Source organism: Giraffa tippelskirchi, chromosome 4 (genome assembly GCF_054371585.1).
Source record: "Giraffa tippelskirchi isolate mGirTip1 chromosome 4, T2T-mGirTip1v1.2.pri, whole genome shotgun sequence".
Taxonomy (NCBI): Eukaryota; Metazoa; Chordata; class Mammalia; order Artiodactyla; family Giraffidae; genus Giraffa; species Giraffa tippelskirchi.
Window position 1 is genome coordinate 121,509,993 of NC_137278.1, and position 16,303 is coordinate 121,526,295.

General features: G+C 40.6%; 1 protein-coding gene across 14 annotated transcripts in view; it reads right to left on the bottom strand.

The window, feature by feature from the left end:
• The window catches only part of ATP2B1 (ATPase plasma membrane Ca2+ transporting 1), a 135,605-nt gene that overhangs the window by 65,577 nt on the left and 53,725 nt on the right, over window positions 1-16,303 (bottom strand). For all 14 annotated transcript variants that reach the window (XM_081594148.1, XM_081594144.1, XM_081594138.1 and 11 more), the window contains exon 2: window positions 5,036-5,463. In XM_081594148.1, the coding sequence (XP_081450274.1) occupies window positions 5,036-5,243 (208 nt within the window). In that variant the 5' untranslated portion in view covers window positions 5,244-5,463. The remainder of the gene's footprint in view (window positions 1-5,035; window positions 5,464-16,303) is intronic.

The following is a 16,303-nucleotide window of genomic DNA, read 5'->3' on the forward strand; positions in this document are numbered from 1 at the left end:
GGAAAAAGCAAACCTCGAGAGTATAATGTTATGAAAGCAGAAGAGATGGCTTTGAGAAGGAAATCTTACATTCAAAAATTGAACCTGAAAAAACGAACAAAGTGATGCTGCTTCAGACTCTATCGAGTACAACTTTACAAAATAATATATGTGCTACAAGATTTGAGAAGGAGTCAGTATTACAATTATCTTCAACAAACTCATAAGCAATGAAAACTGGTAACCAGAGCAAGTATTAAATGTATAATTCTCTATATTTTTTAATTGGGGTATGCAATTATCATAGCAGGGATAAATTTCTAGGACAAGGTCACACAGAATCATCAATAGAACACCCTCACTTGGTAACTGTATACAAGTATTAGAACATACGTGGCTGGCATATCACCACCATGCAAATCCTTGTCGAATGCCTAAAATGGCTGTGCCAACTGGTATCATCAAACATATACATCAGAGAATCACTGTTCCTGCAGCAGCCTGTAAGTCAATAATGATTTATCCTGGGCAAAGGCTGACTTCTTTAGAGAGTTAACATACATTTCCATGTGTGAATGCTCGTTTTGCTATATTACATCATGAAGACATGGCCAAAGCACATTACCAACAGCCTTATTACCAGCAAGTGCAAACAGAAACTGCCATCTGAAACATTATGGAGACATCAGTCAGCCAGGGACAACTGCTGTTGACTATCCTGCTTCCTACCATACGCTGCCTTTGTTTCTTTCTACCACTGTTTCCTCTCCTTATTTCCTTTTTTCCCCCCTTTATTCTCTTCTAATTTTAGCAACTACCACCTCGAAAGCTTGGTGTCTCTTTTTGCTTTCCTACCCTTTATAAATCCACAAAGCCATGCCTCTTACAGAACACCATTCAGTACCTGTCTGATTTTTATGAATTTATTTTTATCCTTTGCTTAATACAGTGCTACGAATAAGAAATGATACCAAGGGCTGAGATCTGCATTCTGTAAATCTTCCTATTAGAGTCTATTCTACCATCCAATAAAAAATAACACTATAAATAACACAAGGAACATATTAAAATGGAAAAGACACCAAAAGCTAGTGTAAAAATAAAAAGATCATGAGAGAAGGTTTAGAATAGGAAATGAGAAAGTGTAAGGAAACAGTAATGATACAGAACAATAAAACTGTAATGACAATTTTATACAGTTAGGTTATTTTGTTACAAGGTTGTTTTGGCATAAAAGTACTTTCTTGGAGTCTAGAGACTGTAAGCTAGGTGCTTGGTAACAGATTAAACTAAAAATATGAATAAGTCACGATTCCAGTTTACCTTGAAATTTACAGTTCTAATTCCTTTAAGAGTGGAGATGATCCATCAGAACCACTAGTCTATGGGGTCGCAAAGAGTTGGACACAACTGAGCCACTGAACTGAACTGAACTGAGGAAGTTTTTAATATGAAAATCACATCTGGCTTCAAACATTTCCTATTGATCAGTACATGAACGGTAAGGTTCAAATTGAGTCCAGTACTAGTCTGCTAGAAAACAAGCAGTGAGTTAGCAGGCCAAATGAGAAAGCACAGAAATACAACTTCCTAAGTAGGGCATATTTTAAACACTGACTGATAAACCCCCATTTTTTTTTTTCATTATGTAATTCTTGTCACCAAAAAAATACTATTGGGAAGAGAGAATACAGATACTCCATTCTCAGTATCTCAACTCTTTTGCACGCTGAATGAGATGAGCTTTTATAACAGGCAGTATACTACAGCAGTTAAAAGCATGTTCTCTGTAGCTATAATGTCTAGGTTTGAGTCCTTATAGGCTGTAAGACTTCAGCAAAGTTGCTTAACCTTTCTGTGCTATGGGTTCTTGGGCTGTAAATTGGATAGGGTAGTTGTGAGGATAAGTTAATATTTCTAAGTGATAACTACCAATGTAGCACAAAAAGCACTGTGTTGTTCTCAACATCTTAAACTGTTCCTCCAGACTTTAGAGCAATCTAAGATCTACATCCCTACTATTTCTGATTTTTCTTCTCCATTTTTCTCTTAGGCATATGTCACTAACATACCACACATCTCATTTTTTTTTCCCCCACATCTCATTTATTTGTCCTGTGAACTTGTCTCCCACATGGAAAAATAAGGCAAGCAGTTTTGTTTTATTCATTGATGTATGCCTAGAGGGCTTCCCAGGTAGTGCCAGTGGTAAAGAACCATACTGGTTCCATCCCTGAGTTGGGAAGATCCCCTGGAGAAAGAAACAGCAACCCACTCCAGTATTCTTGCCTGGAGAATCCCATGCACAGAGGAGTCTGGCCAGCTACAGTCCACAGTGTCACAAAGAGTTTGACAAGACTGAAGCGACTTAGCATGCATGCACATGCCCAGAGCCTAGAAAAGTGACAATCAGATAGAAGATATCCAATAAACACAATAAATCAATTCTAAAACACACATATTCTTACCTTGTATTAACATCTCTGAAATTGGAATGTAATTTAATTAAACACTTACAACTCCCAACACTAATTCTTTTTTTAGGGATATATAAAATATATGACAATGACCTAGATCTGATGAAAGACTGTATGTGTCAATGAAGAAATTAATGAATGAAAACTAAAGGGACAGATAAACATCAGTTTTACCTAAACAAAATTCCTGTACGCTGAAAGAATCGTATTTCTATCTCACTTTCCATGACTATAAGCAGATCATACTAAAAAAGGCTACTTATTGTCTAGATCATTTTACTTGGGCATAAAACCTCCCCAATGATGAGTCACTTGTTATCACTTGCCTAGTTGATCAGTGACAAAATATTCATTAGCTTTCTGAGTGAATTATTTCTAAATTAAACTAGAACTATTCCTTTGGAAACGACATTCCCGTGAAAACTGCTGTTGTTTATATTTTTTATAAGGTGTGTAAATACAAATATAATGCTTACAAAATTCTTTAAAAGAATATTTCACAACGACAAGCTATATATAAAGAGTAGAAGACAAAAGTTTGTACAGATTTTGACAATTTTAAATTCACTATACTAGGAGAAAGATGAGCAAGAGTTTTTTAGTAAACGAGGGGGAAACGGCATTCACTTGTTTAATAGCACAAAACAGCAATAAAACATATGCAATTTTCAGTGTTGAATATTTCTACAGATTATCCACAACTTCTACCACGTCGTAAAAGGGTCCATAATCATTCCCTTCCTCTAAATTTAGAAACTAATGTATTAGGTGTAACTTTTCAGTTAATTTAAGAAACTTCACTAATTAAACCAAAATCAATGTAAGGAACACTGCCTGAAATAAGGGAAGAAAAGAAATTGGGAGTGCAAACTAAACAGAAACTAAGTCCATTAAAAATAAGAACACACCATGGAGGGATTTTTAGTTGTGAGAAGCAAAAGTTCTGATTAACTAATAGCAGGGAAACACAGAGCTATGGTTGGGGGAGCGCAGTTAAGGGCAAGTTTCAAAGTAAAGTTCAGTATCACTTTCAGTTATATTGAGGGTTTTTTTAAAATGTTAATGCTTTCGATCAATTTGGTGATACTGAAACATACAATGATTAGGTTTTAGATTAAATGTAGTTAAGTAGAGATGGTGAATTACTGAATCTACCAACTGAGAATAGCATAAGGAATGTACAAATCTCTAAAGTCATATGAAGTTAGCTAAAACTTTAAAGTACGACTTGCATAATGAACAAGCTCCGAATTTTGTCATATTATATCGATTCAAGTCCACGTGTCTGTTCCTGATTCCTTGAAGCAGCTCTTAAAATGGCACAGCATATTTAAGGTGTAACTGACAAGTCCATGTTTCCAGTGGTTCTGACTTGAGGAAAAGATCCAGACCATCTGGAAGACTTTACAGAAAAGAGAACATACTCCAAGTGACCTGAGGAAGCCCTTTAAGGAAATGGGAATACTGACATCAGCTTCCTCAGAAAAATTAAAGTAACTACCCATCATTAAAACAATGAGCAGTTCACATAGAATTATATAAAGGTTTCAAAGAATCTTTTGGTATGATTTAAAATTCTTTAACAATTTTGGAAATAACTTTTTGCTATTACCCCAAAATTTATCACAAGTAGTGGCATGGCATAAGATGCTTCCGGAAAAATGATTTCTCTAGAACTGGCTTTGGACACATAGTCCTTTCTACATATAGATATAAAGGATATATACTAATATCCCTTAAACTTTTAACATTACTAACCACCTATTCTTACTAAAATAAACTGTAACCACCACACACTCACCTTCATATATTTGCCTGCTGCTTCCTTTGCAGTGTGTAGAAATGCCTTCCTGAAATTCCCTAACCTTAATTTCATGTTTAATAGGATCAATGTATAAAAAAAGGTCATCCTTTGAAAACATTTCAAAGATCATAATGTAATGAAGTTATAATGAATTCTTCTGCTTCTCAAAAAGAAATTTACTACAAATCAAGAATTATGAAACCAAAGACTTCTTTGAACACAGGGAAATTGGATATAATTCTAAGACTGAAAACTATTTTTAATCAAAGGAAATGTCTGCTAAATAAAAAATTGCCATCTAATCTACTCCATTTGCTCTGGTACCTTCTGAACAAACTGCTAAAGTTTTAGGTTTTTTTTTAAAGAAACACACAACAACTCAGTCAGCTACAGGCAGTGAAAACTATTTTAAGCTGCCTGGCAAAATGAAGGATAGTGAGCAGGGTTTATTTCCACAGAATCTCCTGGGAACTACCAAGCCTGGTTCCACCCTCCAAAGCTCAAGTGGAAAGATGACCATGCTCTTTAATAAACAAGCAGCAACATGTGTGACAGCACAAAATCCTTCCTCCCACCAACTTAAAATAAATTACCGTGCAATACTATTTTTTGATCTAAAGTTACTTTACACCAATCTGATAGCTAGCCCATCTTAAATGTCAATAAAAGTATGGCATCATCAAACAACAGCTAAGACGATCTAAGCAAGCTTCTTTATGAGCCAATCACAGTACTTGCTGAACAAAGTACTAAAAAGGAGTGTAATACAGCTCACCTTCATTGGGAGATGTTTTTAACCTGGCGCAGATTCCATAGACGTCTCCATAGCTTTCCTGTATTTTCCGTAATGCATCTGTGGACCTGAGCTCCATGAGGGCCCGCAGCTCTGCGAGTGTAATTCCAAAGTCTCCATCATGATTAGCTTCCTTCAAAGAGTTTTTTACTCCACTATATGCAACCGAGTTGTTTGCCATGTCGCCCATTACAGGTATAATTTATTAGGAGGAAAATGTTTCCCAAAAGACTCTACGATTTTCACTTGATGTATTTCCAAGATGAAAATCTCTTAAACAGGAAAATCTTTCTTAAACCAAACATTCATTGTATGACTTTGTAAAGGAGCATCAGCAGCATTTCCCAGGGAAGTATCTTGACCTTTGGCCCATGACTAGTTTCTTCCTATCAGTCATGAAAGGTACATATCTGTAAGAAGAAAATATTTAAAGTGAGTAAAATCCATCTGAGAGTGTTATGCATATAGGCATACTTTAAGTGTCATCAGATACCTAATCAAAATATATCATTTAACTGCAAAAATAATAGTCTCGCACCCCTTAAAATGTTTTGCATGATGAAAGTTCAAAGTATAACTTCTAAATAAAACTGTGTATCAAGAGACATGATATTTCACCATCATTAAATAAAACTGTATTTCACATGACCTATCGAGATTAATAATTATCATTAAGCACATGTTGTGAGCACTACGTTAGCTGCTTTAAATTCATTCTCTCACTTAATCATCACAATTTAATCCCATGAGGTGTTATTACTCCTTACTCTACTGAGAAGAATAGGCCTCAGATAAATTGAGGAGTTTCTACACAGCCAACAAATGCCTGACATGAATGACCTAGGATGCCTCTATGCTCATGTTCCTTCAAATACACACTTTCCTCTCTCTCCAAACCTTTCATATACAAGAGTGCCTGAAAAGGCAAAAAGCACCAGGAACCTTCTCACATGCTTTCCTGCAGTTCTCCTTGGCCACTCTGTGATGCCAGCACCTCTTGACTTCCTAAAACTATCTTTCACCTGTTTCACATTTTTCAACTGATTTCTGTCACATGTTGCCAACTCGGGTCTTCACTGACTAGCTACCTAAAGAAATCCTCTACCCCTTAGTCACTCTTCACTGTTACTCTATTTTCTTTGCTGGCCCTTAGTATTCCCTGAAATTATCTTGTTCATTTATTTACTTATTTGCTGTCTCCCTCCAACCACAACATTAGTTCCAAAGGCTGGGCACGGATTGGTCCATTTTTATATCCTGAGAACCTAGAACTGTGCCAGACCCATGGAGGACATTCAGGAAGCATTTCAAGAATGAATGAATGCATTACTGTCATTTTCTTCACAATACTGGTTGGTTGAATGGGCAAAAGTGGAGCCCACGGATAGACAGCACACACGAGCATCTGCAGATTTTGGTATTGGGGGGTTGGGGGGCCGTTTGGGCCTAGAACCAACCTCCTGCCAATACCAAGGGACAAAGGTACTTTCAAGTTCTCTTACTCTCAACCAACTAACAACAAGCTCTTAACTTTTCCTTCTCAATATATGTCCTTTTAAACTATGGCCACAAAGTTAACACGCCTGACAATGGATTCATCTTATTCCCTAATTAGAAAGCTCCTTCCCAACTATCATTATCTTAACCATCTGGGCTTCAACCCTTAAATCATCTTTGATTCTATCCACCTCAGCTTCAGTGAGTTAACTGAGCTCAGTTAATCGTTCCTTTGAAAAGCCTCTTCTGTACATCCCCTTTCTCCCCCATCTTCAAGCGCCCTACACAGATTATAATCATCACCCTCTACTTTCTTTCTCATTCTGTTATCTCCTATAGTCAATCCCTTCTACATTTTGAGGCTATATTTAGTCTTTTAAATAACCATCATGCCACTCTATCTAAACCTATAGGATGAAAATACAGTCTTAATATCTGTTGGGCATTCAAGACTAAGCTCAATTTTACCTACTCAATTTCTTTTGCTCCCCAGAATGCCCCATATTCAAGGAAGTAAGCGTTAGCCGCTCAGTCATGTCCAACTCTTTGCAACCCCATGGACAGCAGCCCACCGGGCTCCTCCATCTGTGAGATTTTCCAGGCAAGGGTACTGGAGTGGGTAGTCATTTCCTTCTCCAGGGGATCTTCCCAACCCAGGGATCAAACCCAGGTCTCCTGCACTGCAGGCGGATTCTTTACCAACTGAGCCACAAGGGAAGCCCATATTTAATAAATGCTTAATGACTGGGCTTCCCTTGTGGCTCAGCTGGTAAAGAATCCACCTGCAATGCAGGAAACCAGGGTTCAATCCCTGGGTCGCGAAGATCCCCTGGAGAAGGAAAAGGCTACCCACTCCAGTGTTCTGGCCTGCAGAATTCCACAGACTGTATAGTCCATGGGGTTGCAAAGAGTCAGACACGACTGAGCGACTTTCACTTTCATTAATGATGAGGAACTAGAAAAGATTACTTGCAAGTGCAATTAATCTTCAGTTATGGAATTGTTACAGGGATGTTTGCAAACTGCGGTATGTGTTTCTCACAGTTCAATATCCACCAAGGACTTGTTAAACTAGACTTGTTAAACTACAGATTGCCAGCCCCACTTCCAGAGTTTCAGCACAGTTAGGGTGGGCTCCACAATTTCTTTTTCTAACAAATTCTCAGGTGACACCAACATTACCAGCTCAGAGAGCACAATGTGAGAACCACTGGACAGGACAACGGACAAAAACGTTGAATTTTTACCCGCTGGTTAAGGATGGCTGGTGAAGGAAAAGTTCGCTTGCCTTGGTTTAAATTTACAAGGATGTGATAGTTATTTTCTTTCGTTGTCTGCTTCCACCCACTTCACAAATCCTTATGCTTGCCCAATTATTACTAATTTTACTCATCCCCTAGGCAAAGTGGGTTCATACTCACACATCAATTATTATAATAACTCAACTTCAAAAACTGGAGAGGGTGGTTATTTTACAATCTCTGAGTTTTCCTACCTAAAATTTCTTGGCATCTGAACATCACACCCATTCTAAAGTAAATCATTATTATTTATTTAAGAAATAAACAATTAAGATTCATTAGTCTATGTGTTGGAAGCATGTATGTCACCATTCCTCCGGTTTCCAGAAAGAGAAATTTTCCTCAACAAGCTCTGGCCTCCTACCCCATCCATCACCATCGAGCTGAAACGAACTGCTTGACTGATTTTCAGACAACAAGGAGCTTCCTCACCTCCTTGCCTTCTTTGTAAACAAGATGTCTGCAAGACTCATGCACTCTGGTCTGAATTATTAGGGGCAGACCCCCAGGTAAAATATCCTATCATCCTTCAAAATGTCTGGGGTGGAGGTAAGTAACTGTTTAGTTCTGGGTTCAATACCAGAAATCTCAGTTATCACACAAAACCTAAGTCATTCATTTCAGTTTTTGTCAGTTATAATAAAACTAGTATTTTTATTCCTATGTGCCGATATTTGCCTTTTCTCTTGACAGAATTCAAGCTGGAGAGAAGGGTGTTATTTACTGGGTGGCCCTTAAATTTCTCAACAATACGGATATATAACAGAGCTAGAATCTGAAACCTCTATTTGCAAATCAAAAGTCATGTTTCTTATACTATCTGTCTCTGCTTTAAGTCTTTATGTTTATCAGATTGAAATGGAAATTTTTGTAGGTTAAACAAACACCACCAGATGTACCAATTTATATGAAAAAATGAGAATTCAATAGACATTAGAGTGGTATTTGTTATCTGCTACCTCTGCCCTTCCCCAACTCTCAATGGTCCATCCTCATACCCAGATACTGCCCTGACCGTAAGGATGATGGGTTCAGTCACGTGCATGTGACTCCACCAAGGCCAACAGGTGGCAATGGGGCTTCTGCTGTGACTCTGGAATACAGACTTGTTTCTTCTTACCGAACTTAAGACCGAGATGTGGAAAGCCTCTGAGAACACGTCTAAAAGGAAGGGGAGGGAGCGCTGGATCATTTGGGCTCTTGTGTCAATCAATACCTAGAGTCTGTCCTAACTATCATCTTTTCATTATTTGTCAATAAACTCCTTTTGGGGGTTTTTCTATCACTTTGCAATCTGAAGGGCTTTGATAAGTACATGATCACCATGTTCAGTTCCCCCTAATGTTTAAAGAAAGAGAAGTCCAGAGAAAACTACCAAATGCAAATGAACCGTTTTCCCAAAGTGGACTATCTGAACTACTAATTAACCCACAAACCATAAATCGAACTGTTGTCTATTTCTAGATTGTCTATAATCTCTTCTATTTTCCTCTCTCCCTACTATTCACTCTTCTAGTCACCTAACCAGTAAACAGACAAAAACGCCAAGGACAACAAAAAAGCTTTGCTCTTTATTGTTAGCTACACCATGACAATCAGGAGAGAGAGACACTATTTAGGACTGAGATATAACAGAAAGTAAAACATTGCCTTTGCTTCTCATTGTTCATGAAGAGATTCTGATCTTCCATTTGAAAAGTTCAAGAAGAAATCTTGGAAGCTGAGGCTCCACAAGAGGGGGGTTTTAAAGAAAACACCTATCTCCATACATAATTTATCCCAGAATCCCTAGATGATGTCTCTGATCCAAGCACTGTTGGTAATCTTTGAGCTATTACATAAAAAGACAGATGGTTTAAGACTAGAGCTGGGCAAAAATAGCTACAGTCTTCAAAAAGAATGAGATGGATTCCAACTGACACATAAGCTTTACTGGGAATGGGCAGGCAGGACCCCAAAAGAAAACAAAAGGATGACTATGAAGTCTTAGCACTGAGTGAAGGTCATAAAGAGACAGTTTTGTTAATGTTACAAATCAATACTTTCTTTCACAAGGTCACCCGACTCTGGATCATGGAATGGCTGTATGGATATTATTTAGACTCAACAATGATGAGGACAACAAAAATATCACACATTAGAAAAACTAAAAGAAACAGCTGGACAGTTAAATAAATTTGGTGATGAAATATGGAGTTGGATGAACCACTGAACTCTAAAAGTGATTATTAATATTATACAGTAACATGAAGATTCCTGCAGGCAAGAAGATATATGCTACTATAACTAAGTGTATTAGCATAAGAGGAACAACCTGAAAGGTGTTATTTAATGCATTATTGGGTTCCAAATTCCCAACTGTTCTAAACTGCTATTAGTGATGTGAAAACACAGCAGTTATATTTCTACAATCCATAGATGACTTGAAGCTAGGTAACTCAGCAAGATATCAGATGACAGAATCTGGAAAGACAGGTGGGAATGGGAAGTTAACTCTAATTAGTACAAAGGTATGATTGCTTACATTTAATTTCAAAAACATAACCGTACAAATATGACATACAAGAAACCCAACAGTATACATTCAAAGACAAAGGTTCAGTTTACTCAAAGCACTGGCTTGATGTTAATTTAACATGATGTAAGTGCTTTCTCCTCCCATTCCCAAGCTGTCTTAGACAGCAACGACAGGAGTATAAAAACGAACCAACGGAGTGAACAGATCCTTTCTACTTTGCCTTGAACAAACACATTTATAATGTTACAGGATCACACAACACAGATACAACATAACACACCTCCCTAAATGTGTGACTATACATAAAACAATGTGAACTTAGCCCGGCACACAGTAAATTGTAAATGCATGTTAGCTATTTTTATTGTTGGGCTTCCCTGGTGGCTGAGTGGTAAAGAATCTGCCTGCTAATGCATGAGATGCAGTTCAACCCCTGGGTCAGAAAGACCCCTTGGAGAAGGAAATGGTAACCCATTCCAGTATTCTTGCCTGAGAAATCCCATGGACAGAGGAACCTGGTCGGCTACTGTCCATACAGTCACAAAAGAGTTGGCTATGACTTAGCAACTCAACAACAATAAACAAATTTTTATTAAGATTTCTAAACCAAATAAACAGAGAATTCTGATAAGTCTAATATAGGTGAGGCTCTGCTCTACAGATAAAGCATATGATGACTGAATACATCCAAAAGACTAATCAACAAAAGAGAGGCACCAACTTTTATGTGTATTATAGACAACAGGCCAACTAGATTTTGCATTGGTCAGGAATGAATTACCATGAGATGCACAGTGTAAAAAAATAATAAAGAGAATGCTGAAGATGTCAGAAAACCAGTCCATTACAGACATGGAAAGAATTTAGTCTAGGGGAGGACTATCTCAAGATGGCTGTCTTCAAACATTTGAAATTTTTAAAAAATTTTCACTGAAGTATGGTTGATTTACAGTGTTGGGTTAATTTCTGCTATATGGCAAAGGGAATTAGTTATACATATTCTTTTTCATATTCATTTCCATTGTTTTATCACAGGATACTGAATAAAGTTCCCTGTCCTACCCAGTAGGACCTTGTTGCTTATCCATCCTATGTATAATAGTTTACATCTGCTGACCCCAGACTCCAAATCCTCCTCTCCCTCTCCCTTCTTCCACTTGTGTGTAGGCAACCACAAGTCTGTTTGCTATGTCTGTGAGTCTATTGGTTTCATAGACATGTTCATTTGTGTTGAACTGTAGATTTCTCATATAAGTGACAGCATAAAACATTTGAAGATTTACAGTGTAGAATAGTGACGAGATACAGTCTGTGGAGCAGTGGAGGGCACAACTAGTATGAAATGAAAGAAAGTTACAGAGAGGTAGATTTTTGGCTGAGGCAGAACTTATTAGTAACAAGTTATCCCAAATTGGAATGGATCTGTAACCGTTATTAATTTTACGTCAACTTGACTGGATCACATGGTGCTCAGATATTTGGCCAAACGTGATTTATGGGAACGCTTACAGGAGTGTTTCTGGATGAGATCAGCATGCAAATGAGTAGACCAAGTAAAGCGGACCGCTCTCTGCGATGTAGGTGGGCATCATCCGATCCAGCGAGCACCCAAACAAGACATAAAATGGTGAATCGTACCCCACTCCCTGCTTGACTGTCCAGTCTTCGGCCCTCAGGCTGGGAATTACCCATCGACTTCCTTGGCTCGCAGGCCTTCAAACTGAATGAAACCACAAGATTCCCTGAGTCTTTCCTTTGTAGATGGCAGATTGTGGGACTTCTCAGTCACCATAACTGCCTGAGCAAATTCCTCCTGATAAATCACTATACGGGTAGATTTCCCATTGGTTCTTTCTTTTCTCTGGAGATGGAGAACTCTGACCAATAAAGGGTCCCTTGGTCAATTAGACTCTCTACCCTTGGAGTTGATGAAGCTATACTGAAAGAATGTATGGAGGAGAGTTTAATACTTGAAGACAGCCCATGCTGTTTTGGCAATGACTCGAGTCCTGAAGGGCTTCCTTGGTGGCTCACTAAGTCAAGAATCTGCCTGCAATGCAGGAGACCTGGGCTTGATCTCTGTGTTGGGAAGATCCCCCGGAGGAGGGCATGGCAACTCAGTTCTCCAGTGTTCTTGCCCGGAGACTCCCCATGGACGGAGGAGCCTGGCAGGCTATACAGTCCATGCAGTCACAAAGAGTTGGACATGGCTGAGTGACTAAGCACACACACACACACACACGTCTTGAAAGTCCATCCCTGTTTTAAAAGATAACACCATCAGTCCTGATGCAGTAAGCATGCTTTATACATGCACTGCTGCTGCTGCTGCTGCTGAGTCGCTTCAGTCGTGTCCGACTCTGTGCGACCCCATAGACGGCAGCCCACCAGGCTCCGCCGTCCCTGGGATTCTCCAGGCAAGAATACTGGAGTGGGTTGCCATTTCCTTCTCCAATGCATGAAAGGGAAAAGTGAAAGTGAAGTCGCTCAGTCATGTCCGACTCCTAGCGACCCCATGGGTCTGCAGCCTACCAGGCTCCTCCACCCATGGGATTTTCCAGGCAAGAGTACTGGAGCGGGGTGCCATTGCCTTCTCCGATACATGCACTATACATGTACTATTCAGCACTCCATTCCCGTGATCCTAAACTGCTTCAGTTCAGTTCAGTCGCTCAATTATGTCCGACTCTTTGCGACCCCATGAACTGCAGCACACCAGGCCTCCCTGTCCATCACCAACTCCTGGAGTCCATCAAAACCCATGTCCATTGAGTCGGTGATGCCATCCAACCACCTCATCCTGTCGTCCCCTTCTCCTCTTGCCCTCAATCTTTCCCAGCATCAGGGTCTTTTCCGATGAGTCAGCTCTTAGCATCAGGTGGCCAAAGGATTGCAGTTTCAGCTTCAACATCAGTCCTTCCAATGAACACCAAGGACTGATCTCCTTTAGGATGGACTGGTTGGATCTTCTTGCAGTCCAAGGGACTCTCAAGAGTCTTCTCCAACAGCACAGTTCAAAAGCATCAATTTTTCGGCATTCAGCTTTCTTTATAGTCCAACTCTCACATCCATACATGACCACTGGAAAAACCATAGCCTCGACTAGACGACTTTTGTTGAAAAAGTAATGTCTCTGCTTTTTAATATGCTATCTAGGTTGCTCATAACTTTCCTTAAAAGGAAAGTTATGCTAAGCTAAACTGCTTAGCTTTTAAAAATCAAGATTCCTTTTAGACAAGATTAGTTGAAAGACAACATAACCCAGATGAGAAAACTTACTCTTTTTTGTATACAGTGTATAAAACATAACATCTAATTTGAAGATCAGCTCTCCCCTACTCTCTTCTCTTCTCATGCCCTCACGTTTTGAGGACGGATTCTCTTGCTATCTTCTAAATAAAATAGAGCTGTAACACTGAGCTGTAACACTGATTCATCTAAGAGCTATAATACGGTCTGTCCGAGACCCGAGAGCTGTGACCCACCGAGGGCTCTAATGTCCATCACTCCAAATCTTTGTTGTGACGAGACAGAACTGAGGAGCATACATACACTCGCGTGACATCTATGGTACTGCGACTTGGGTTTAACCCGGCTGAAACAACCTCGGCAAGGAGGAGGCCAAGCACAGCAGGAGCCCGGGACACCGAACTCAGCAGAAAGCTCACGCAGCTTAGTCTCAGATTCCAGAAGACCTCCGGTTAAGGTAGGAGGCCCTCGCTCCTATGGCCGGAGGGACATGCCTAGCAAAATCTTAATTCCTTTACCATCTCTCGTTTCTTGTTTCCTCAAACCCCCCGCAAACAGATGGGCGGCAGTGGGCGCAATTGAGGGACTCTAGAGAGGCTACTCTTTGGTATGTCCCAAAGGCACTATCTGCTGAGCCCCAGTAGCTGTTACCCAAGCAGGTGGGGGTTCTTCTGTCCTTACTCTTCTCTGTGCCAAGGATCAAGCCAATGAAAACTATGAGCTCAGGTCAGGAACTTAGCAGATTTCCCGGCAGGCTATGAAGGGGATCTCTTGGCACGTTCTTCCCACTGCTTTTTCCTCCTGTCCTTCAGCTCTCTCCTGGGACTCAAGCCCGGCCAAAACCCATGAAGCTCAGGCTCTGATGTCTTATTGCAAAACTTCAGCGAGAGACAAAGCGATAAGTAAGAGGCGGGACTTGTCAGGATTCAGAGAGAAGCCCACTCTTCAGGGTGTAGGCCATAGCTGAGGGCAAGGGCTCCAGCCATGGAATGTGGCCTGGCTAGGTTTTGTTAATGGGGTGAATTCATATGCTAATGAGTGGGAGGATCATCCCAAACATTGAGGAACCACCCACTCCTCCCTCTTTTGACAGTGCCTTAGAGCTGTCCTGCCACCTCTGGGTGTGTCTGTGGGTTTACAGATTGGGGATTAAGGTTTGCTTGAATTTGACTTGTCACCTTGGACCCAATTGATTTTAATTGGTTTACGTTATGCCCTTGTGCTATGTCATTCTTAGCAAAGGTTGTGCTCTGCCTCCTTCCCTCCTGTTTAATGCTCCTTTCCTCAGCCCCATCCGGGCCCACAATGTTGCCTCTACAATCTTCTGGAGGGACAACCAGAAAATAGGTGGCCCTTGGGAGGGAAATACGGTATAATATCCAATCCCTCTAGATATTCAGGCTTTTGTCTTCCATGTTTCCTACAACATGTGCAACATCAGCATCTCTCAGTGAACCCACCAGGGTGGGCAACAGGCACACAACGCCTGTTAGAAGTCCATCAGTTGGCATCCCTTCAAAGGCAACTGGGCTTCCAGGGATAATGTTTGCCACTTTGGGAGTTAGCCCTGCAGGCCGTTTGGGCCCAAGCCCCTTAATCCTACCTAGCACTGGTCACGCTGGAGATCTTGGGGACGCCCAACTCCAGCCTGGGGGTCCCAGGAGGTCATCACGCCTTGACCTGCCTAGGGATCTGGTCCTCGAAAGGTTGTCACACCTCAACCTGCTTGGGGATCTGCTAGTCCCAGGGGTCCCAGGAGGTCGTCACGCCTAGACTTGCCCAGGGACTCAATTCTCAGGAGGCCATCACTCATTTAGGAGAAAAGGTCCTCCAAAGATTACTAGAAAGGTCCTTCAGAGGAACAGGCCTCCAAACGACTATAAGGCAAGTGGTCTCCTCTTGTCCCACTTGCCAATTAAACTTCCCCAAGGAGCTTAAAGACCCCAGCTGGCCCAGCCCGTCAACAACATGGGACCTATCCAGGAGAGGACTGGCAGATGGACTTCACCCAGATGCCAATTTCTCAAGGGTTACCTATTAGTCATGATAGATACATTCACAGGATGGGTTGAAGGCTTTCCCACCCAGACTAAGAAGGCTGAGGAGGCAGTCAAAAAACTGCTCCATGAAATCATTCCAAGATTTGGTCTGCCCAGGTCATTACAAAGTGACAATTGGACATCATTTACTTCTAAGGTCACCCAAGGGATCTCTAAAGCATTGGGCATTACTTATTATCTCCATTGTGCCTGGAGGCCTCAGTCTTCAGGAAAAGTAGAAAGCCAATCAATTCTTAAAATCAGCGATAACCCAGATATCCAAGATAACCCAGGAGACCTCCCTGGGATGGAAGGAGGCTTTACCAATAGCCCTCCTCCGCACTTGTATTGCCCCTAAGGAACAGGTTGGTCTTAGTCCTTATGAGATGCTATATGGGAGACCTTTTGTTTATGTCAATGACCTCTTCCTAGATCCAGAGGTTCAGACCCTCCAGTCTTATAACATGGCCATTCGGCAATTCCAACAGGATATACGCTTGTGGGGTTTGAACCAGGACCCTAAAGATTCTAAGGAGTCACCACTATATGCTCCAGGGACTCAAGTCCTAATTAAAATCTGGAAAGATGGGTCCCCAAAGGCTCAACTTCAGCCCACATGGAAGGGCCCCTACCCTATAATACTTTC